The 23,173-nt window shown below is 47.9% G+C and overlaps 1 protein-coding gene across 1 annotated transcript in view; it reads right to left on the bottom strand.

Annotated features, from left to right (window-relative positions):
- ACACB (acetyl-CoA carboxylase beta) overlaps positions 1 to 23,173 on the bottom strand; it is a 119,010-nt gene that overhangs the window by 86,795 nt on the left and 9,042 nt on the right. The window contains exon 2 of the mRNA XM_079151250.1: positions 6,330 to 6,991. Within this exon, the coding sequence (XP_079007376.1) occupies positions 6,330 to 6,982 (653 nt within the window). The 5' untranslated portion in view covers positions 6,983 to 6,991. The remainder of the gene's footprint in view (positions 1 to 6,329; positions 6,992 to 23,173) is intronic.

The raw sequence follows: 23,173 nt of genomic DNA, 5'->3' as shown, positions 1-23,173 counted from the left end.
GGTCTTTCACCCACTGGGCAGGGCCGCCTCCTTCTGCAAGGCTCTGCAGAGCTCTCCTGGGGTCTTAGGTCTGCGGGCCACACTTCCCACCTCGATGACCCCAGCGTGGACCCGGCATCCGCAGGGGAAGGACCCAGCACCCAGGTGCTGCTCTGGACCCGGTCCTGTCCTTCACCTGCCTTTGCGACCCTCCCTCCTCCGGGGATGCAGGTCGCTGTGCACCAGGCTGGGCGGCTGAGGGCCGAGGCCCCCACTGCTAAGATCCGGCTTCCGCTCAGCAGGAAACTGCAGCCCCGCAGCCTCCAGCATGTGTGCACCTCCGCCGGCAAGGACAGGCTCTCGCCCTCTCTGTCTGCCTCCGCAGCACCGCACACAGTGCCTGGCGCCCAGCGCAAATGCCCCCAAGCCAAGGACCTGATGGCTACACCTTAGCTTCTCCTCCTGACCATGCCACCGGACTCTGCACTAATGGACCCGGGAGGAAACGGCTCTAAATGGACAGTTTCCCGCATTTTCCAGCAACTCCCTTCCTGATCTCTTAGTCCCCTCAGCACACCACCCTCCCCCAAACGCACACACAGAGACTGTAAGAGCCACACAGAACCTTGGGACATCCAGTCCAGTCCCCAGAGGGCAGGCGATCTCCCCAAGGTCGCCCAGGAAACAGCTCCTGCCTCCTGACCTTTGCCGCTAATGGGAAGAACAAGTGAGGAGGAAGGGGAGGGAGGGGGCCTTCTGGAGCCCCAGCCTCTTCCCAACCCAGGGAGAGGGAGCAGCAGCCCCGCACAGGCAAGACGCCCCGGGTTTTTATACCATTATATTATCAGACATGGTTAAAGGTGTTATGACACTCAGAGGAGAAAGTTAGAAAATGCAGATGAAAAATGGAGTCATTCATAATCATGCTACGTAAAGACAATGATCATTCACTGTAGAGACACTCCTTACAGTACACACACACACAAAGCCCAAGCATTTCTGTGCACACCGTGCCCCAGGACCTTAGCACATGACACACAAGACACAATCCCTCATTTGAAACTCCCAAAGTCCCATGTGCTTCGAAACTAGGGATTTGTTTGTTTGTTACGGAAGGTAAAGTTTTATTCCTGATTATGGTGTTAAATTTTGGCAGCAGAAGGCATGCATATTCACACAAAACCAGATAAAGGCTATAAATAACGTCTCATCGATTTAGGAAGTTTTACTTCTAAATAAGTTCACTGCCAACTTCAACTTTGACTTTCACAGCTTTAAGTTTCAGCTCTGCAGCTGAGTCATCCTGAACCTGCCCCATCCCCCCTGATCCCAGCAGTGTGCCCCCCACAACATGGCGCTTAGGGGAATGAGCTAGTAAAGGGTGGCTCTGAGCCTGGGAATCTTACGCCAGGCCCCCGTGGCACTAAGCATGTGGCTGTTTATTCAACAAAATGCAGTCACACTGAACCAGGTAAGGCGATGCAAAGTTCCAGAGACTCAGGAGGCTGAGGCGGAAAGATCACAGGTTTGAGACCAGCTTCTGCAAGTTAACAAAATCCTGTCTCAAAATAAAATTTAAAAGGCCGGAGAAGCAGGCTCGGAGGTGAAGCACCCCGGGTTCAAACCCCAGCACCAAAAATTAAATCAAGGTAAATGGTAACCTTCATTCCAGAGTCTGCAAACGGCTCTTTTGCCACATCAGGCAATGTTCTCACCAGCTCTGTTTCTAAAGGTTGCTCGGGAATTGCAACCATCAAGGACTGCGTCCAGGTCCAAAGGAAGGCCAAGTCCCAACCCCTGACCCGAGATGAACCCAGAGCACAGGACATGGGAAGACAGACCAGAAAGACAGCACAAAGCCCCTGGCTCTATAGTCCTGGGCGTCCTTGGCCAGGGAAGGAGAGGGAAGGGTGAATTTGCACAACCAGGTCAAAAACGAAAGAGAAATTCAGAACTGGAGCTTAACTCCAGAACTGGTCTAGGAAGTCACAAAATACATGCGAGAAGAATTTTATGAAAACAAAATTCCACTTTTGCTTAAGAGTGATAACAATAAAATGCCTATTCATCTTCCCGCCGTCCGTCTGTCCATTCATCCATTCCCACATCCGTTCAAATGTTTCTCCTGCCCCGAGAATGCAGCATTCTGTCTGTGGCAAGCTCGTGTTGCTCACTTGGTTTTGGCATTTGGAAAATGTTCACTTAAAGTCCACCGTGAAGCCGCGATGTGGCGCACGCCTGTCACCCCAGCGGCTCGGGAAGCTGAGGCAGGAGGATCTCGAGTTCAAGGCCAGCATCAACAACTTAACGAGGTGCTAAGCAACTCAGGGAGACCCTGTCTCTAGATAAAATATAAAGAGGGCTGGGGAGGTGGCTCGGTGGTTAAGTGCCCCGGGATTCAATCCCTGATACCAATAAAAAAATAAATAAAGTCTCCGGTGACAGCACCACGCTAGGCAGTATAGAAAAACAGAGTCCACTCTCAGTATGAGCCTGCACTCATGAACTTGCAGACCGGTGCAGAAAGACAGGCGACTAGCAAGTAACCAAACAAGGAAATAAAAGCTGGAATCTCAAGGCGTGAGTTGAGCGTCCCGAAGTAAAACAGCGTAGTCAATAAAGAACCTGGGAGCAGGGCACGGGTGTACCTTAAAGTGGGACAGGGGCAAGGAAGACCCCTGGAAGAGGTGACTTTGATGAGCAAGGAACTGGGGGCGGGGGCTGATGGCAGGACCAGCTATAGAATTTGCAGAGCCCAGTTGCAAAATGCAAATACGAAACTCCTTTCTTTCTTATTTAAAAAATATAAAAATATATGTTTTTTTTTTTTTTTTTTTTTTTTGCCGTTCTGGGGATTGAACCCACGGGCATTGACCACTGAGCTACATCCCCAGCACTTATTATTATTATTATTATTATTTTATTTTAAGACAGGGTCTCACTGAATTGTCTAGTCTAGCCTTAAGCTTGCAATCCTCCTGCCTCAGCCCACCCCAGAGCTGGGATTCTGGGACCAGAGCCGTGCCCCACTCTGTCCCGCTTCAAAAGTCATCAAGTATCACAAGAGCCTAACAGCAGAGCTCGAAATCAAGCCTGTGGTCCCTCTAAGGGCAAGGCCCGCCCGGCCAGCCCGAGCAGTCAGCCCCGGTGGGTGGCCTTGCCAATAGGGGACAAGAGAGCATTTCAGTTGAGAGGAAGAGCCAGGCCCTTTGAAGACTGCTTCAAAAAGAGCTTCCCCCTAGCTTACGCTCTCGGTGGTCCATGCGTGGTTCGCCCGTCTCCTGCCAGGGGTCTTGCGGAAGCCTCCAAGGCCGAAGAGAAGCCAGCAGGCCCCCTCAGGAACCACCGCAAAGGACAAAGGCAGACCCACAAACACGTGCTACCTCTGCTGCAGCTCCCAGGGAGCACAGAGCCCTGGACAATCACCCCGGCCTTGCCCATATCTTCGTTTTCTGTCTTTGAAGGGGAAAATGGTAGGTGTGTCCCAGTACAGACGACGGAGCAGCCACTATGGTTTCAATGTGTCCCCCAAAAGCTCACAGGTCAGAAACTCAATCCCCAAATTCATATGCTGACGGTATTTGAAGACGGGTCCTTCGCGAGGTAGTTAGGATTGGACAAGCTCCTGAGGATAGGGCCCCAGTGATGGCGTTAAGTGAATTTATAAGAGGAAGAAAGCCCAGAGCTAGCATGCTTGTTCTGTCTCACCACGTGATACCTTCTGCCTTCCTGTGGTGCAGCCAGTAGGCCCTCACCAGGTGCTGAGCAGATGCCAGAGCCATGCTCTTGGACCACCCAGCCTCCAGAACTGTGAGTCAAGTAAACTTTTATTCTGTATAGACTTCCAGGTCTCGGGTATTTTGTTACAGCAATGAAAACTAAGACAACAACTTATCAGAGAAAAAAAAAATCATAATAATAAAAAGGAGCTTCCTGGATTCTACTAACAGGAGTTTTGTTCACCATATTGGCCTTCTTGGGTCAGGCCTCATTTCCTCAATGCTGCATCTGGTTGCAGGTAACGCATCAGCTGGCTTGCCCACGTTGCTATTAGACAAAATATACGTGAGGCCCTTGATTGAGACTGAACTCCTAGACTAAACTCCAGCAGACCACACCAGAATGGAGTCGCTCATACTAAGTGCCACACAATCAAACTGAACTTGAAAACAGATCCATCTTCTAGACAACAAGAAATCAGAGGGGGCCAGTATGCAGTCCCCGTTTTAACTCTCTAAGGAAAGGCCCGGTCCGCTTTCTATTCCTTGTTCCTGCCTTCCCTAGCCCAGGTCTACCTCTAAAACCGGCCTCCTGTGATCAGCGCATTGGAATCCCTATTCTCTTGTGTAGAATGAGCTGTCACCTGGTTCTAGAATAGCTAATAGAAGTCAATTCGCTCTTCAGATTAATTTGTTGTGATCCTGTCTTTTGACACCGCCCTCTAGAACTCATGACCAAAACCCGCTTGAGTGTTGCCCTGAGGCGCCCAGGGAACAGGTGGAAAAGCCCAGTGGTATCCTCCACAAAGCAACACCCTGGAAGGTTTTATGGGAAGTGGGGCTCCCCATGAACATACCTTCAGGAGCTGGCTCAAGGCCCTACCAGTGGGTGTGGGCAAGGGGTGCACAGAGGACTGGCAACCACCAGGCCACTAAGCTTCCCAAAGATGCCAAAATCCAAGGCCAGAAATTCTACACAACAGCAGGCTCAGCCTCCATTTGATCTGCGTGGGGTCCCACCGGCTGGAACGCATAGGTTTTGACCTAATTTTTTAATCCAACCACCAGAGGCAGCGGCCCTTGCACAACTGTCTGAGCCCGACTCCCCGAAGATTCTCAGACGTGGGATCCTCAGGGGGGTCATTAGAAGCCATGGACACCTGCGGGTCTCCTCCATCCGAGACTCCTGGTTCTGGGAGTCAGCGGGGGCTGGGCTGGGCTGTTCCTCATGGAAACGTCAGCATCCTGGGAGGTACCAGCAGAGTCCCCACTTGGCCCCTGGGTACACTGAGAGAAAGAGGCGGGGCGTGCAGGGGAAAGAGTGCGGGAAATGGAGCACCCCGGGCGCAGGGGAGGGACCTGGGTTTGCACTCAGATCTGGCCTTGAACTTGATTCTGCCACTTCCTAGCTGTGTGTCTTCAGAAAAAAACTTCACCTGAGTTTCAGTTGTCTCCTCTATAAAATGAGCATGTTCCAGCCTCATACCCTTGTTATAAGGAACCAGAGGGTCATTTACGTGAACTGCAGGTAGAAGAAAGATGTGCAGGCCCTGGGTAAATTTGGGTGCTTTTGGGGTGGCGGGAGGGGCGGGGAGGATGCTGGTGGACAAAGCGCAAGACCAGGAAAGGAGCTGGGGAGATGTTTAGTACTGTGTACCAAACTCCGCATGCTTTACAAATATGATTTAACCCCTTGCACATTGTCCAGAGAAGGCCTGGAGTCGGGGAGAGGTGAGGGGCCATGCCCCAGGTCCTGCAGTAGGAGACGGCAGAGCCCAGGGTAGTGTTCCTGGTACCAGACTTTGCAGCCTTCTCTTTCTTGGACCCTTCCAGAAATTCAAAACAGCCTTCCCTGAAGACTTCCTATGCAAAAAATTTGCCTTTTCTGTTTTCTCTATCTTCTTCCAGCAACCAGGGTTGGTAATCTGGGGGTGGAAGGTTAATAATATAACAACAAAAAGTCACCCACAACACCCCTGGGGCAGTCCCACCTGCTATCAACCCACAGGTAGGTATTCATTTCCAACATAAACAACCATGGTGGATTATCACTGCATTTGAGTTTCTGTGGTTTTTAAGCATCGCTGAGGGAACACTGGTTTCCAGGCATTAGTTATCTGCTGAATTGATGAATGAAAACGAATGAATGGCCACCTCACTAGGATCCCTCTCTCCCCGTAGGCTCCCAAGATCACTGAGATGCCTGCAATCCTAGGCTACTCAGGAGGCTGGGGCGGGAGGGTTGCAAATTTAGGCCAGCCTTGGCAACTTGGCAAGATCTTGTATCGAAATAAAATGAAGGATTGGAGATGCAGCTCAGCGGAAAAGCATCCCTGAGTTCAATTCCCACTATCCCCACGTCCCCCAAAAATAACTAGTTACACACCAGTCATCTTCCCCAGCCAAGCTGAGATTGCCTCAAAAGCCAATGTGCTGGTACAGGACCCGGGGCACGCAGCAGGCACTTCATAAATGACTTTGAAAGGAAACAAATTAGCTGCGGTTTTCTACTCCGACATGGCTGGGGGCACCTGACAGGGAGAAGGGACTGGGGGGTGGGGGTGGCACAAGCCCCAGTCTCACTCTGCACACCTGTGGGCACACCCATCACGAGGAGAAAGGTCCCGTTACCTCATGGTGGGGACTTGGGTCTCAGGGTCACTTGCAGTCTGAGCAGCCTCCAGGGACAGGGTGCCCAGGCTGGCCCGGCTGCCCTTCCGGGAAGACTCCCGGAAGGAGCTGGCACTGGGGTCTTCATCCGAGGAGTTGTCGTCGAAGGAGCCCAGGATGAAGTTGGTCATGAGCTGCCTCTTGATGTGCGCCTGCTTCTCGTCTGCTCTGGAGAGGGATCTGGCTTGCTGGCCCTGGGGCCTGGCTGGGGAGGACAGGCCATTCGTATCTGGGGCTTCTGGTCCTTGAGTCCCGGTCCCATTGGCTTGGAGTTCTGGGGAGGACCACGTGCCATTGGAAGAAACAGGGTTTCTTGGGGGCTTCTGGTGCGAGGGTGGCAGGGAGCTTCTCTGCCAACAGGCACCCTCGGGGCCTTTGTGGGAGGCCAGCTCGGCCTGGCTGGGAGTCTCCGGCAGAGGGCTACCTTTGCCATTTTCCTGGAGTGGCTCCTCTGAGCTTCCCGAGTCCAGAAAGGGCCCCTGGCTTGAGACAAAGCTCGCTTCCAACTTCTTATTGGTGACTGGCTCGGCGTCCGTCATTTTCCTCCAGATTTTTAACCAGGAGAAGGTCAGACAGGAGAAGATCAGGCAAGATAGAAAAAAGAGCAAGACCATTCAGGAAACCTGTAGAGAGAGAGAGAGAGAGAGATTTTAAGGCCTACATAAGGGGTTACTTGACTCCTAACCGAGCTGGTGGGTGAGGCAGCGAGCAGAGAGTAGAGATGGGACTCTCCTTTCAGTTTGGCCCATTATGCGCTCTATGACCCTGGGCATGTTCTCGGTTTCTTGACTCTACTTTAAGGACGTGGCTACGGTTTGAACGTGTCCCCAAAGTTCACATGTTAGAAATGGAATCCCCATGCAGCAATGTTGGGGGACTGGGCCGTGAGGACAAGGATTCACGTTGTTATCATGGGCTGGGTTGGTTATCATCAGAGAGGCTCTTTAGAGAAGAGAGTCTGGACCTCTCTCTTTTTTTTTTCCCTTTGGTACAGATTGAACCCAGAGGCACTTTACCACTGAACCACATCCCCAGCCCTTTTTATTTTTTAATTTTGTGCCAGGGTCTCACTAAGTTACTTACTGCCTCACTCAATTGCTGACGCTGGCCTCGAATTTGTGATCCTCCTGCCTCAGCCTCCCAGAAAGTCTGGGAGGTGTGTGCCACCACGCCCAGAGAGTCTGGACCCCTCTTGGGGGAGCTCTCTTGCCCTGGTGCTTCCCACTTGAGAAGACGCAGTAAGAAAGTCCCCTAGACGCAGACCCTTTGATCTTGGCCCTCCCAGCCTCTACATTTCTGTGAGAAATAAATCTCCTTTCTTTATAAATGACCCAGTCTCAGATATTCTAACAGCACACTACTAAAATAACATGCTAACACATGCTCCACATGAACCAAGAGCCTGCATGTGAGAGAGGACTAAACAAGCAGCATTATCCCTAAAACTAAAAAAGTGGAAACAACTCAGATATCCTTGACCAATGAACAGGTAACCAGCATGGAGTATTATTCAGCCCTAAAAAGGAACAAAGTTTCTAATCCATGCTATAGTGTGGAGGAATTTGAAGACATTGTGTCAGGTGAAATAAGCCAGGCACAAACCACAGCCTGGATAGTTCCATGCATATGAAATGTCCAGAATGTGCAAATCCATGCAGGCAGAAGGAAGACAGAGGTTTGCTGGTGGGTGGGGATAGAGGGGTGGCTAAAAGGTGGAGCGTATCTTAGTTGATGAACTTGTTCTAAAACTAACCCAGGGAGAGAGGGTTGTACAATTCTGTGAATACACTAAAAAACACTGACTTTTTCTTTGCTTGAGTGGATTATATGGTTTGTAAATTATATCTCAATGAAACTCTTGGATTTTATTTTTCAGATTAAGATATACAGTTGATCCTTTGTATCCATGCATTCCACATCTGCAGATTTAACCAACTATGGATGAAAAATATTTGGGGAAAAATTGCATCTGTACCAAACAGACTTCTTTCTCTTGTCTTTATTCTCTGAACAATATTGTATAACAGCTATTTAGATAGCATTTACCTGGCATTAGGGATTATAAGTAATCTAGAGAGGGGTGAGCGTATGGGAGGAGGCTCATACTTCTAAAGGTACACTCACAGGTAGAACACCAGCTCAGGGTTTAGAATACTGTACACGATGGGCGCTCATGTGAATGAATGAATTCAGAAGTTCTGATTTCTAGCCCACACTTCCCCCTATCCCACAAATTCTGCTGCATTCATGAGCAGATAACTATTACTTGAAGAAAGTACTGTTCAAAAAAGCGGGACCCAAACATACTGCAACAACTTCTGAATCGATTTTGCAGGCTGGCCATGTGACTCCGTGGTACAGTGATTTCCCAGCATGCCCAAGGCCCTGGGTTCCATCCCCAGAACCCTAAATATCAATTCTGCCACAAATGTTCGCCAGAAGAATTGCAACAGCAGGACCACGTGGTATCTAAATGGCAGTGTCTTTTGTAATTTCAACACACTGTCCTAAAGAGAAGTGGAAAAGTTCTCATGATTTCCTGGAAATACATGATCCAAGGACTTCTCAAACACTTTTGGCAGCAGAATTGCTGAAAGGTTGACAAGGGTATTTTTCTAGGTAACCTACAGGGTCAGAGGGTTCTTTATTTTTTTTTAAAGATCATCAAGTTTCTTTTCAAAGAAAAGTTAGTCAAAGGTGGTTCTTCATCACACAATACGCCACGTTCACAGAACAAAGGCAAAAAAATCCACCTGATCATCTCGATCAGTGCAAAAAAAAAAAACAGGAAATTGACACAGGTGCAGGGTGGTAGGTTGGAAATCATAACCCAGAACTTATATATCCTTTATGTATTTTTCATAATATGTGAAGTATATTTATTTGCACAAGCTCAGATCATTTGCTTCTTAGTTTTCTCGAAAGAATAGCACCCTTTTCATGAATTCTCCTGGAAACCACAGCTCTTCCTCTTCCTACAAGTGGCCGGAGGTGATCTGCGAAAATAGGTCGCTACTCTCCTGACCCAGAAAACCACACAAAATCATGCAAATCAGGAAGTTTAAATCTTCATGCTCACTTTAACACCAGGAGACTGCACGGGCCATCAAAAAGCCACCAAGTACTAAAAGATGTCACCTTCAAGAAGCTATGAGTACCACTCCCGTGTTACAATGGTGGAGTCAGGAGGTGTGTCCAGGCCACACAGGGCTGGACACAGGCTCTATGCCAAAAAAGAGCGCTAAATCGTTGCTGCACATGCTTAAAAATGCAGAGAGTAATGAGGAATAGGAGTAGGTTCTCTGGTTGGACATCCAGGTGGACAAAGCACCCAAGACACGCCATGATACTCACAGAGCCCGCGGTCGGATTAACCCATACCTGAGCTCCCCACCGCATTCAGATGAGCCTCACTAAAAAGGAACAGACTGTTTCTAAACCAGAAGAGGAGGTTGCACAGAAGACAAAGTCATCCCAGAGGAAACTAAAATGTGGCACGGGAATAAACTCAGCATAAAATAAATGCAAATAAAAGTAAAAAAAAAAAAAAATAGTACTCTAAAAACATAACATTTATTTTTAAACTACCATAATGGTATATTTGTTGCTCAATTTAAGTTTCTTATAGAAACTTTCTGGACAATAGGACTAACTGGGTTAAAAAAGAAGAACCAAGTGAGAGCACTTGCATTGCCTAATTTCAGAACTTACTACAAAGTTACAGTAAACAAAACAGTGTGGTACTGGCATAAAGATAGACCAATGGAAAAGAATTGATCGCAAATATAAATGCCCTATCTCTACAGCCAATTTACTTTTTTTTTTTTTTTTTTTTGGTGCAGGACATTGAAGCAAGAGACAATTAACCACTGAGCCACATACCCAGCCCTTTTTTATATTTTATTTAGAGTCAGGGTCTTGCTTAGGGTCCTGCTAAGTTGCTGAGGCTGGCCTTGAACTTGCAATCCTCCTGCCTCAGCCTCCCAAGCTCTGGGATTACAGGTATGCACCACTGTGTCTGGCCACCAATTTACTTTTTTTTTTTTTTTTAATTAAAAAAATTGTTTTTAGTTGCTGATGGATTTTTATTTTTTTATTCATTTATTTACATGTGGTGCAAAGAATCGAACCCAGTGCCTCATACATGCTAGACAAGTGCTCTACCACTGAGCCACAGCCCAGTCCCCAATTTACTTTTGACAAGGATATCAAGACTACTCAATGGTGAAAGAAGAGTCTTCAACATGGAGCATTGGGGACAAGGATTTCTACATGCAAAAGAACGAGGCTGGAACCTGATTTTATATGATTCACAGTAATTAACTCAAAATGGATCAAAGACCAAATATAAGAGTTAAAAGCATAAAACTCATAGAGGAAAACAGGGATTTGACAAGAAAACATTGAAACATCGGATTTGACAATAGATTCTTAAACAGAACACCAAAGGCATGAGCATCAGACTCGCTGAAAGTTTTTTGCAGTGCTGGGAATTGAACCCAGGACCTTGTGCTTGTGAGGCAAGCACTCTATCAACTGAGCTATATCCCCAGCCCAAGTAAAAACATTTGAGAGTCGTAGGACACTATCAAGAAATTGAAAAGAGGGGCTTGGAGTGTAGTTCAGTGGTAGAATTTTTGTCTAGCAATCACGAGGCCCACAGGTTCAATCCCCAGCACCACACACACACAAAGAGAAAAAATTGAAAAGATAAAACTACAGGATGGGAGATATATTTGCAAACCATACATCTGCTAAGGATCTAGTGTCCTGAATATATAAAGAACTCCTACAACTCAACAACAAAAAGATAAACAAGTTAAAAACCAAAAATAAGCCAAATGACTGGGAATACAAATCATTTCTCAATAATAACCCTGAACGTTAATGGCCTAAACTCGTCAATCAAAAGACATAGACTGGCAGAATGGATTAAAAAGAAAGACCCAACAATATGCTGCCTGCAAGAGACTCATCTCATAGAAAAAGACATCCACAGACTAAAGGTGAAAGGATGGGAAAAAACCTACCATGCACATGGACCCAGTAAAAAAGCGGGGGTTTCCATGCTTATATCAGATAAAGTGGACTTCAAGCCAAAGTTAGTCAGAAGGGATAAAGAAGGACATTTCATACTGCTTAAGGGAACCATAAATCTGGAAGACATAACGATAGTAAATATTTATGCCCCAAACAATGGTGCATCCCTGTACACCAAACAAATCCTTCTCAATTTCAAGAATCACATAGACCACAACACAATACTTCTGGGCGACTTTAACGCACCACTGTCACCACTAGATAGATCTTCCAAACAAAATCCAACCAAAGAAACCATAGAACTCAATAACACAATCAATAACCTAGACTTAATAGACATATATAGAATATTCCATCCATCAAAAAGTGGATACACTTTCTTCTCAGCAGCACATGGAACCTTCTTGAAAATAGACCATATGTTATGCCACAAAGCAGCCCTTAGGAAATGCAAAAAAATAGAGATACTGCCTTGTGTTCTATCAGATCATAATGGACTGAGAGTAGAAATCAATGACAAAGTAAAAAAAGGAACACTTGGAGACTAAAAAATATGCTATTGAATGAAACGATAACAAAAAACATCAGGGAGGAGATTAAAAAATTCTTAGAGGTCAATGAGAATGATGATACAACATATCAAAATCTCTGGGACACTATGAAAGCGGTACTAAGAGGAAAATTCATTGCATGGAGCGCATTCCAGAAAAGAATGAAAAGTCAACAATTAAATGACCTAACATTACAGCTCAAAGCCCTAGAAAAAGAAGAACGAAATAACAGCAAAAGTAGTAGAAGACAGGAAATAATTAAAATCAGAGCTGAAATCAATGAAATTGAAACAAAAGAAACTATTCAAAAAATTGACATAACAAAAAGTTGGTTCTTTGAGAAAGTAAACAAAATAGATAAACCCTTAGCCACACTAACAAAGAGAAGGAGAGAGAAGACTCAAATTACTAAAATACATGATGTAAAAGGAAATATCACAACAGACACCACTGAGATACAGAACATAATGAGAAGCTACTTTGAAAATCTGTATTCCAACAAAATAGAAAGTACTGAAGACATTGACAAATTTCTAGAGACATATGCTCCTCCCAAACTGAACCAGGAGGACATACACGATTTAAACAGATCAATATCAAGCAATGAAATAGAAGAACCCATTAAGAATCTACCGTCCAAGAAAAGCCCAGGACCAGACGGATTCTTAGCTGAGTTCTATAAGACCTTCAAAGAAGAACTCATTCCAATACTTCTCAAAGTATTCCAGGAAATAGAAAAGGAGGGAACCCTACCGAACTCATTCTATGAAGCTAATATTACCCTCATACCCAAACCAGGAAAAGACACATCAAGGAAAGAAAATTTTAGACCAATATCCTTGATGAATATAGATGCTAAGATCCTTAACAAAATATTGGCAAACCGTATCCAAAAACATATTAAGAAAATTGTGCACCATGATCAAATGGGGTTCATTAATGGAATGCAAGGATGGTTTAACATCCGTAAATCAATAAACGTAATCCATCATGTCAATAGACTTAAGGATAAGAATCATATGTTATTTCAATTGACGCAGAAAAAGCATTTGACAATATACAACACCCCTTCATGCTGAAAACACTAGAAAAAATAGGGATAGTAGGAACACACCTGAACATTGTAAAGGCTATTTATGCTAAGCCCATGGCCAACATCATTCTTAATGGAGAAAAACTGAAACCATTCCCTTTAAAAACGGGAACAAGACAGGGATGTCCTCTTTCACCACTTCTATTCAACACTGTCCTTGAAACTCTAGCCAGAGCAATTAGGCAGACTAAAGAAATTAAAGGGATACAAATAGGAAAAGAGGAACTTAAGCTGTCACTATTTGCGGATGACATGATTCTATATTTAGAGGATCCAGAAATCTCCTCCAGAAAACTTCTAGAACTCATCAATGAATTCAGCAAAATAGCAGGCTATAAAATCAACACGCATAAATCTACAGCATTTTCATACGCAAGCGACGAAACAGCTAAAAGGGAAATGAGGAAAACAACTCCATTTGCAATAGCCTCAAAAAAAAAAAAAAAAAAACTTGGGAATCAACCAAAGAGGTAAAAGATCTCTACAATGAAAACTACAAAACACTGAAGAAAGAAATTAAGGAAGACCTTAGAAGATGGAAAGATCTCCCATGTTCTTGGATAGGCAGAATTAATATTGTCAAAATGGCCATACTACCAAAAGTGCTATACAGATTCAATGCAATTCCAATTAAAATCCCAATGATGTACCTCACAGAAATAGAGCAAGCAATCATGAAATTCATCTGGAAGAATAAGAAACCTAGAATAGCTAAAGCAATCCTTAGCAGGAAGAATGAAACAGGGGGTATCGCAATACCAGAACTTCAACTGTACTACAAAGCAATAGTAACAAAAACAGCATGGTATTGGCACCAAAATAGACAGGTAGATCAATGGTACAGAATACAGGACATGGACACAAACCCAAATAAATACAACTTTCTAATATTAGACAAAGGTGCCAAAAATATGCAATGGAGAAAAGATAGCCTCTTCAACAAATGGTGCTGGGAAAACTGGAAATCCATATGCAACAGAATGAAACTAAACCCCTATCTCTCACCCTGCACAAAAATCAACTCACAATGGATCAAGGACCTTGAAATCAGACCAGAGACACTGCATCTTATAGAAGAAAAAGTAGGTCCAAATCTTCAATTTGTTGGCTTAGGATCAGACTTCCTTAACAGGACTCCCATAGCACAAGAAATAAAAGCAAGAATCAATAACTGGGATAGATTCAAACTAAATAGCTTTCTCTCAGCAAAGGAAACTATCAGCAATGCGAAGAGAGAGCCTACAGAGTGGGAGAAAATCTTTGCCAATCATACTTCAGATAGAGCACTAATTTCCAGAATATATAAAGAACTCAAAAAACTCTACACTAAGAATACAAATAACCCAATCAACAAATGGGCTAAGGAAATGAACAGACACTTCACAGAAGAAGATCTACAAGCAATCAACAGATATATGAAAAAATGTTCACCATCTTTAGTAATAAGAGAAATGCAAATCAAAACTACACTAAGATTCCATCTCACCCCAATTAGAATGGCGGATTATCAAGAACACAAGCAACAATAGGTGTTGGAGAGGATGTGGGGAAAAAGGTACACTCATACATTGCTGGTGGGACTGCAAATTAGTGCAGCCACTCTGGAAAGCAGTGTGGAGATTCCTTAGAAAACTTGGAATGGACCCTCCATTTGACCCAGCTATCCCACTCCTCCGCCTATACCCAAAGGACTTAAAATCAGCATACTACAGAGATACAGCCACATCAATGTTCATAGTGGCTCAATTCACAATAGCCAGACTATGGAACCAACCTAGATGCCCTTCAATTGATGAATGGATAAAGAAACTGTGGTATATATATACAATGGAATATTACTCAGCTATAAAGAATAATAAAATTATGGCATTTGCAGACAAATGGATGAAATTGGAGAATATCATGTTAAGTGAGATAAGCCAATCTCAAAAATCCAAAAGACGAATATCTCACTGATAAGCGGATGATGACACTTAATGGGGGGTGGGAGGGGGACAAGAATGGAGGAAGGAGGGACTGTATAGAGGGAAAAGAGAGGTGGGAGGGGTGGGGGGGAAGGAAAAAAATAATGGAATGAATCAAACATCATTACTCTATGTAAATTTATGAATATGCAAATGGTATGCTGTTACTCCATGTACAAACTGAAACAACATGTATCCCATTTGTTTACAATAAAAATTTAAAAAAAGATAAACAAGGCAATTTTTGTTTTATTTATTTTTATTTATGTTTATTTACTTATTGAACCCAGTGGCACTTTGCCACTGAGCTATATCTCTAGCCCATTTGAGACAGGATCTTAGTAAGTGCCCAGACTGGCCTTGTGATTCTCCTGTCTCAGCCTCCTGAGTTGCTGGGATTACAGGCAAGGGCCACTGTGCCTGGTGCAAGGCAATTTTGAAATGGGCAAAGACCTGAATAGACATTTCTTTAAGAAAATACATAAATGGTCAAGAAGCACATGAAAAGATATTCAACATCCTTGGGCATAAGGGAAATACAAATCAAAAATAGAGCAGCACACCACTGGAAGGACCACAGGCCAAAAGGGGAACAGGAGGAGGGGAAGCAGGTGGGGCCGGGGAGAAAATCGAACACCTGTACTGCCCCCCAGGGCGTTCTCCTTAGGGAGATGCTCCTCGAAGGCTGGGGGACCTTTAGCAACCGGAACCTAGTGGCAGGCCCTTAAGTCACAGGGGATATGCCTTTGAAGGGGACCGAAGGGCCCTGGCCTGTCCTCTCTCTTGCTGTTTCCTGGCTCTTACAGTGAGTGGCTTGCTCCACCAAGGGCCATAATGTGCTGCCTTATCAGAGGCCCAAAGCAGGCTGGGAATATAGCTCAGGGATAGAGCACTCACCCAGCATGCACGAGGTCATGGGTTGGGTCCCCAGCACATTAAAAACACACAGCCCTGTGTATGCACACACACAAAACCAACAAATAAATAGAAGTCCAAAGCAATAGGGCCGCTTAATCTTGAACTGGAAATTCTAAAACCACGAGCCAAAATAAACCTTTTCTCTTTATAACATATTGCCTCGGGTATTTCCTTATAGTGAAGAAAGTTGACTAGTATCTATACAGAGAAAGTGGTGAGGATAGACAGAAGTCAGAACTCTAGTCCATTGTTGGTGGGAATTTAAAGTGGTGCAGCTACTGTGGAAAGAGTTTAGGGAGGTTCCTTAAAAAGATGGATGCATAACTGCCTTAAGGTCCAGCAACTTCTTTCTTAGATATATCCCCCCGAAATTAAAAACAGGGACTTCACACATGCACCGCAGCACCATAGGTTTCTTTCTGATGCCCAAGCCTGTTCTCACCCTAGGATTTCTCAAATTTGGCACTACTAACATTTGGGGCTACAAAATTCTTGGTGTCATGGGGCTGGCGTGTGCATTATCGTTGGTTGAACAGCATCCTTGGCTCCTTCCCATGACATGCCAAGGGCATCTCCTCCCACTGTGGAGACAATCCAAACCGTCTCCAGATATTGACAAAGGTCCCACGTGGGGCAAAATGGCACGAATCTGAGCACCTTTGCCTCCCTGTCTCCACCTGGCTTCTAAATGGTTAACCAGAAGCTTCTGGGGAGGGATGTAGGGTGTATTTCGTATTGTTACTATTTCTAATGCACTTGGAAAGTCCTCCAGAACAAAAGTTTTTTAAACCTCAACAAGAAAGGTCAGGGTCCTGAAAACTGCTAGCTCACCGGGGCCCTCAGGAAAAACTCCGGAGTTAGTAATGGGCCATGGCATTGCCAACGATGTTGCAAAAGCTATCCTGGCTTTCCCAGACATCCAACACGTTCATCCTCCCCAGGCACCAGGGTGTGACAGTTCGGCCCTGGCTTTGGCAGAGTGGCCACTCCCCTCCCAGCCTTCTGCTGGCCACACTGACCAAGCGCTTTTACAACCCTGATTGGCCTGCCGGGACCCAGTTAGCCGGCGGGTACAGACTTCCATCACCGTAACATGGATGACGCAGCACGTGTCTCTGTCTCCCCTGGCTGGTGGGGTGGCCTTTTCTGGATTCTCGTGCCCAGCTCCGTGCCTGGCGTATAGCAGGGCTCTGACAAGGGCATGCTGAGTGACAGACTGAATCTGTGCGCACACACCGAGCCCCAGGGCAGGCTGGACCCAAGCTGCACTTTTGACTTTCGGGTCTCAGGTGTGAAGTCACATTCAGGAATGCCAGGAGAGCGAACTGGGTGTCCCACCTTCTGCGAGCCCTGATGGAGACTCTTGTACATGGAACCTCTTGTACATGGAGCCAGTTTTAAATGTGTCTGTTTGAAACTGCCAGAAATAAGAAATAGCAAGCACCTACGATCGAGAGTGGACATCCTGCAACCCCAAAGGACAAAAAATACCACCAAAAACTTTCTGAGAAAATAGCAGGGGCCTGAGCAAAACTCCACTACCATGGTGCAGGATGTGTGAGCTCTGAGCACGCATGCTCACCAAGCATCCCAACTGGAAAGGCGATTTGATCACGCCAAGATTTTGAATGAGGTAAGGTCTTTGGGAACTTGCTCTGGAAACTAGCTGGAGGGAGAGCGGGGTGGGGCTATGGTTCGGATACAGTTCCAGCCTGTCCCTCAAAGTTTGGAGTATGTTGGAGTTCTGGTCCTCAGGGTGGTGAGGTTGGAAGGTGGTGGGTGGGACCTTTAAGAGGCGGGGCCTAAGGCAACTCATTGTTAGATCATGGGGGCATCGCCCTTGGAAGGGATTTGTAGAGTGAGTTAGTCCCTGTGAGAATGACAGTTGTTATTTAAAAAAAAAAAAAAAAAAAAAAGGCATGTGTTCACCATGATGCCATCTGCCATGTTGGGATGCAGCCAGAAGGCCCTAGCCAGGGGCCAAGCAGATGCTGGCACCATGCTCTTAGATCTCCAGAGCCATGAATTAAATAAACCTCTTTTCTTTATAAAGTATCCAGCATCGGGTATTTTGCTATCGTCATAGAAAATGAACTAGTACAGATGGGTAGGGGGTGAATGGAGAGAAAAGGCGAGGGGATGGGCAGATGGTCAGCCATAGGCATGGCAGGTGGTTGAGGGATGGTCAGCGAAGCTGCTGGGTTGGAAACTGGAAGCTCTGTGAGTGGGGTGGCCAGCTCTTCTCCCTGGTTTGGCCTCCTCTCTCACTCTGCAATCTTTTAAGATCTGCTGCTCTTCGGATGGGGACCAGTGGATCTAATGATGGCCCAAACCCACCTTGGGGTCTGGGTGAAAACCTCAGGGTCTTTCACCTACTTTTTTTTTTTTTAATCATGACGTAAGAACCGAAGTTCACCGCAGGAGAACTTCTCCCAAATGAGTACATGGACAGGTGTGGGAACTGTCTGAGAAAGCCACCAAAGAAACCCTCCAGGCCTCGTTTCCTCCTCTATCAAATACGGATACTGACTCTCGCGCATTTACCGCCTCACGCTTACCTCCAAATCACATCTCCACACCTGCAGCCTCAGACTCAGCCCCGAGTTCCTGGAGTGCCTCCCAGCTTCTAAGGGTCCTCGCCGCCACGCCTGCAATCCTCAGAACGACATGGTGGCTATTACTGCTGTTATGCTGTCCTTATTTTGTGTCCATTCCACAGTGAGGTAGACTGTGGCTCAGAGACACTCAGTAACTTGCCCTGGCTCAAATCCTGGCCCAACCTTCGTGACCTTTCCCATTGCCCAGGCCCTGAAAATGGACCTGAATGAATTCCTTCAGGCGAGGGAGTCACCGCACACCAAGACGATCCTGTCCTGCCTCCGGCTGGAGCAGCAGATCCATGCAGGGGCTGGCAAGGACAAACCTGGGCCGTGATCTAGAATGAGCAGCTGGTTCCGGTCCGTGGGCAGCAAAACCAGAGGCGTCCTCCCGACTAGCCTCTGTGGGCCCGACCGTGCCCAGCTGCTGCCAGGCATGTCACTGAAATGACCCAGCCGACCTAGGACCACGATGCCGGCCAGAGCCATTTTCCTTCCTCTTTTCTTTTTGCAACTCTGGAACCCAGAGCCTCCCACGTGCAAGGTACGAGCGGTCACGAAGCTACGCCCAGCCTGCTCACTTCTCACACATCCGCTCCAGCGGCAGCTGCCTGGTGCCACAGCGCCCCTGGTCTTGCTGGGATGAGCGCAGGAAGCCTCCGGGCTCCAGCAAGCGCCGGCCGGTCACCAGCCTACTGTGGGGCTGGGGGAGGTGTCAGGCTGCTGTCCTTGTGCCCCCTCACCACACACACACACACACACACACACACACACGTGGCCAGGCCTTCAAGGGACAGAGGGGACAGAATCCAGCAATCCCTGTTCACACTTGGATTTTTCCTCCCACCCAGTTTAAGCCCTGGGCGCCTGTGCCACTTACCGTCACTGGGGACGTGGCCGCCAGCTCCATTCTCATGTGAGTCTGACAGGCGCCCACAGGGTGACTAAGGGAACCCAGCCTGTGGCGTGTCACCTTTCAGTGGGAAGCCGGTGGTGTGCTGCATCAGGCCATGGGGGAGGGGCTTGGACGGCAGCTCCAGCCCCAGTGGCGAGGATTCCCTGTGTCCTGCGGCGCGCCCTTATCTGTCACTGGCAACTTGAAGCCATTTGCGAAGGTCCCAGCTCTCCTTCACCTGACTAGAGCTCAGGTGCTCAGAGGCCGTCTGCGCTCGCTGGCTGGCCAGCCTCCAGGGTCACCGCCCTCCAGCTTGCCACATTCCTGTACTGGAGTTTACTTTGCTACTAATGCAATTGTCCCCTTGCCCAATCTGCGTCACTGGATTAGGTTCCCAATGGTCCCGTGGGTACAGGGGCCTGGGAAGACAGGACACGGATGGGCTCTTGTTCACCTGTAAGACACCTGCAGGGCCCAGGAGGGCTTGAGCACGCTGGGCTGGGCTGGGCGGGACAGCCAGAGAAAAGCTAGGATGGGGACAGAGTGGGTGGCCAAGGACACTCCCGCTGGTGGGAAAGTGGCGCAATGTCCTTCGGCCAAGTCCAGAGATGATTAAACTGATAGGCAGAAGCCAAGTGTGACTGCCGGGTGACCAACTTGCACTCCAGCCGGGTCAGGGGCAGCGGCACAGGCCACAGTGCGCCTCAGGAGTGGCCTGCTCCAATCTGCAGCCCAATGCTGGGGCGCCGGGGGACTGTCCAGCCCCGTGTCTTTGTTTTACAGAGGAGCAAAGAGAGGCCCCAGGGGCCACAGGTCAAATTAGCAAGGGTGCCCCAGGACTAAGACCAGGAGCCCCAGCTCCAGGCTGCTGCTGTGGCTCTACCAAGGCACTGCCAGCAGCAAAGACCAGCCATCATTGGGTACCCTGCTTGGGTGTCCTGTGTTCGAATCTCGGCTCTGCTGCCCACAAGCTGGCAACTCTTGGGGCAAGTTAAATGCCCTCTCTGATCCTCAGTCTCCTCATCTGCCAAATGGGGATAAGGACAGTACCTAAGCCCTGGGGTGGGTGAGAGGTCAATGAGCTCACATCCGCTGAACCGCACTGGATTTGTAGCTTGGCTCTGCTCATGAAGGCCGTTCCCCAACCACACTCAGCGAGCCTCAGGCAGGATGTGATGCTCTGCCACCAAGGGACAGTTTTCCGGGACAGATCACATCCTCTTTCTCAACCTCTGTGTCCCATCTAGAAGAGACAGAATACCCAGCCTCGCCTGCTTCACAGAATCCTCCTGAGAGTCAACCAGATGTGCTCAGCCAATACTCCACATGACCTTCCCCTTCGTGGTAAAGGAGGAGGCGGGCGCACACCAGTGACCTTGGCGGTGCACACCCGTGATCCCAGTGATTTGGGAGGCTGAAGCAGGAGGATCATAGGTTCGAAACCAGCCTCAGCAACTTAGTGAGGCCCTGAGTAACTTAGTGAGAGCCTATCTCTAAATAAAAGATAAGAAGGGCTTGGGATGTGGCTAGTGGTTAAGTGCCCCTGAGTTCAATCCTTGGGAAGGGAGGGAGGGAGGGAGAGAGAAAGAAAGGAAATATATAGGTGGCAGTAGAGGGAGGGAAAGACTTGAGAGGGCAAAACTCCTCTGTGGTCCAAGAACCTGCCTTCCCCTGCCATTGTGAAGTGGGTACCAGTCCCTAACACCAGAGGAACAAGTGACTAGGGGAAAAAAAGAATTGCAACCCTAATGCTGAGGAGACTGTGCTCCTTGACAGTCCCCGACTACAAACGCTAGGCCTCGCGCTGCGCCTCTGTTCTAGGCATCTTAACCAGCGCCTTGCTTACTCCCCACGGAGGCCCTATAAGGGAGGTATTGTTCTTCTCCCATTTCAAGGATAAGAATCTGATGACTGGAGAGGTGACATGATTGGTCCCAAGCCACACAGCTTGGAGGCACCTGGCACTCCATCCTGGCCCGTTGGCAGAGGTGAGCAGAGAAATCCATGGTTTAACTGGCCACCCTCTCGGAGCCCTAGAATTCGAGGCCTGGAACAGAGACCCTGAGAGGATCAGCAGTTCGCACATCTACCACAGGCCAGAGCACCCGAGCTTCAGGGAACCCCCGCCAATACCGCTAGAGCGAGCACAGAATAACCACATCTCTGGTTTGGTGTCAAATCCCAAAGCGAGCCAAGGGCAGGTGCCCAGCGCCAGAGGAGCGCCTGTCCTGGAGCAACTTCAGGGAGGAAAACGTATCTGGGTGAAGTCTGTGAATTTCTGCTTTCTCCCCATCAGGAAACGGCTCAGGTCACGAGCCACCAGCATCCTCTGCGAGTGCTGATCCAGAGAGGGGAGCGACCAGGTGACTGGGGCCCTTTAGGTGCCCAGCGAACTCTGCTGAGCCAGATGCGACTTCTGACGTGGTTCGTCTCCCCCTCAGGGCAGGGGGCCTGACGGGTTCCGGGGGGCCCGGGCCGAGAGTGAAGGTGAGAGGAGCCGGCTTGAGTCCCCCCTGGATCTTGAGGTGCACTCAGGGCTCCTCCTCTTTCTTGGAGCATGGAGGGCCTGCAGTGCCCAGGTCAAGGGCTCAGGCGTCACAGCCTTGGCTAAAATCATAGCTCCACCACATACCAGAGAAGGTAACCTAAGCCTCGGTTTTCCCACCTGTAAAATGGGGATAACAACGGTGCCAATCTCAGCTGTTGGGCTGATTAAATGGGTGATTGACGTACAGGGAGTACGGGCAGCCTCGGGGAAACAAGGATCTTTTATTCAACGCATTACCCTGACGTCAGCTGTGACGCGATGGGTTACCTCTTCCACCAGCTGGCCCTGGCCCTGCTGGCTGCAGGCCTTTGCCTAGTCCCCCACAGAAGCATTGCGCCATCCCATGTGGCAGGCAGTGGAATAACGGCAGGAGGCAGGCTGAGAAGACCTGGGCTCCTCTCGCTGGTAGATCAGTGAGCAGTCTCCACAGTAGAGGCCCTGCCATCTGCTCTCCACTGACCTGCACCTTCCCCATGGGGACAACATTCTGTTCTGAGGCTGACTCAGGACTTTCCACCAGCTTTGCGATCTGGATGCAAACCTTGGAGAACATTGAAGCCCTGGGGGCAATCTGCCTTTCTAAAAAGGGGCAAGGATCCGCCTCCCTGCCCCTTCCAGATATAAATGCAAAAAATGGTTCTAGATAGAGTCCAGGGGTGAGGTCTGGCACTGTCACCAGCCAGGGAAATCTTCAGCGTAGGTTATGTGTTTGCATCTTGGAACTGCAGCTTTCCAATAATGCTGACCTCAGAGGGCTCCTGGAAGGACTAAGTCAATGAGAATATATTCCCAGAAGAGCTTGCAGGTGGCGCAGGCAGAGGTCCTCAGTAGGAGTCTCAGGGGTTACTTCAGGTTACCAGTGAGAGGAGATGAAGAGATCCTAGGTACAGGGAGGAGTCTTGCTGGAATCCCAGTTTACAATCTGATAAAGCAAAATCTGGCCAGCCTCTTAGATTAATGTGTCAAAAATTAACTTAAGGGATTGGGGATGTAGCTCAGTGGTATAGAGTGCTTGCCTGGCACCTGGGTTTCATTTCTTGCAACCACAAAATGATCATCATACTCCAAGTCACTGGAGTTGGAAATTGAGACCCTGACGGCTAATAAAGTCCTCTGGTCAGAGTATGGGGTCTGCAGCCAAGTGCTGTTTCATCCCTGCATGACCTTGAGCAGGTTCTTTATTACTCTCTCCACCTCTG

Source organism: Sciurus vulgaris (genome assembly GCF_902686455.1).
Source record: "Sciurus vulgaris genome assembly, chromosome: 8".
NCBI classification, from domain to species: Eukaryota; Metazoa; Chordata; class Mammalia; order Rodentia; family Sciuridae; genus Sciurus; species Sciurus vulgaris.
This window is presented reverse-complemented; position numbering and strand designations above follow the sequence as displayed.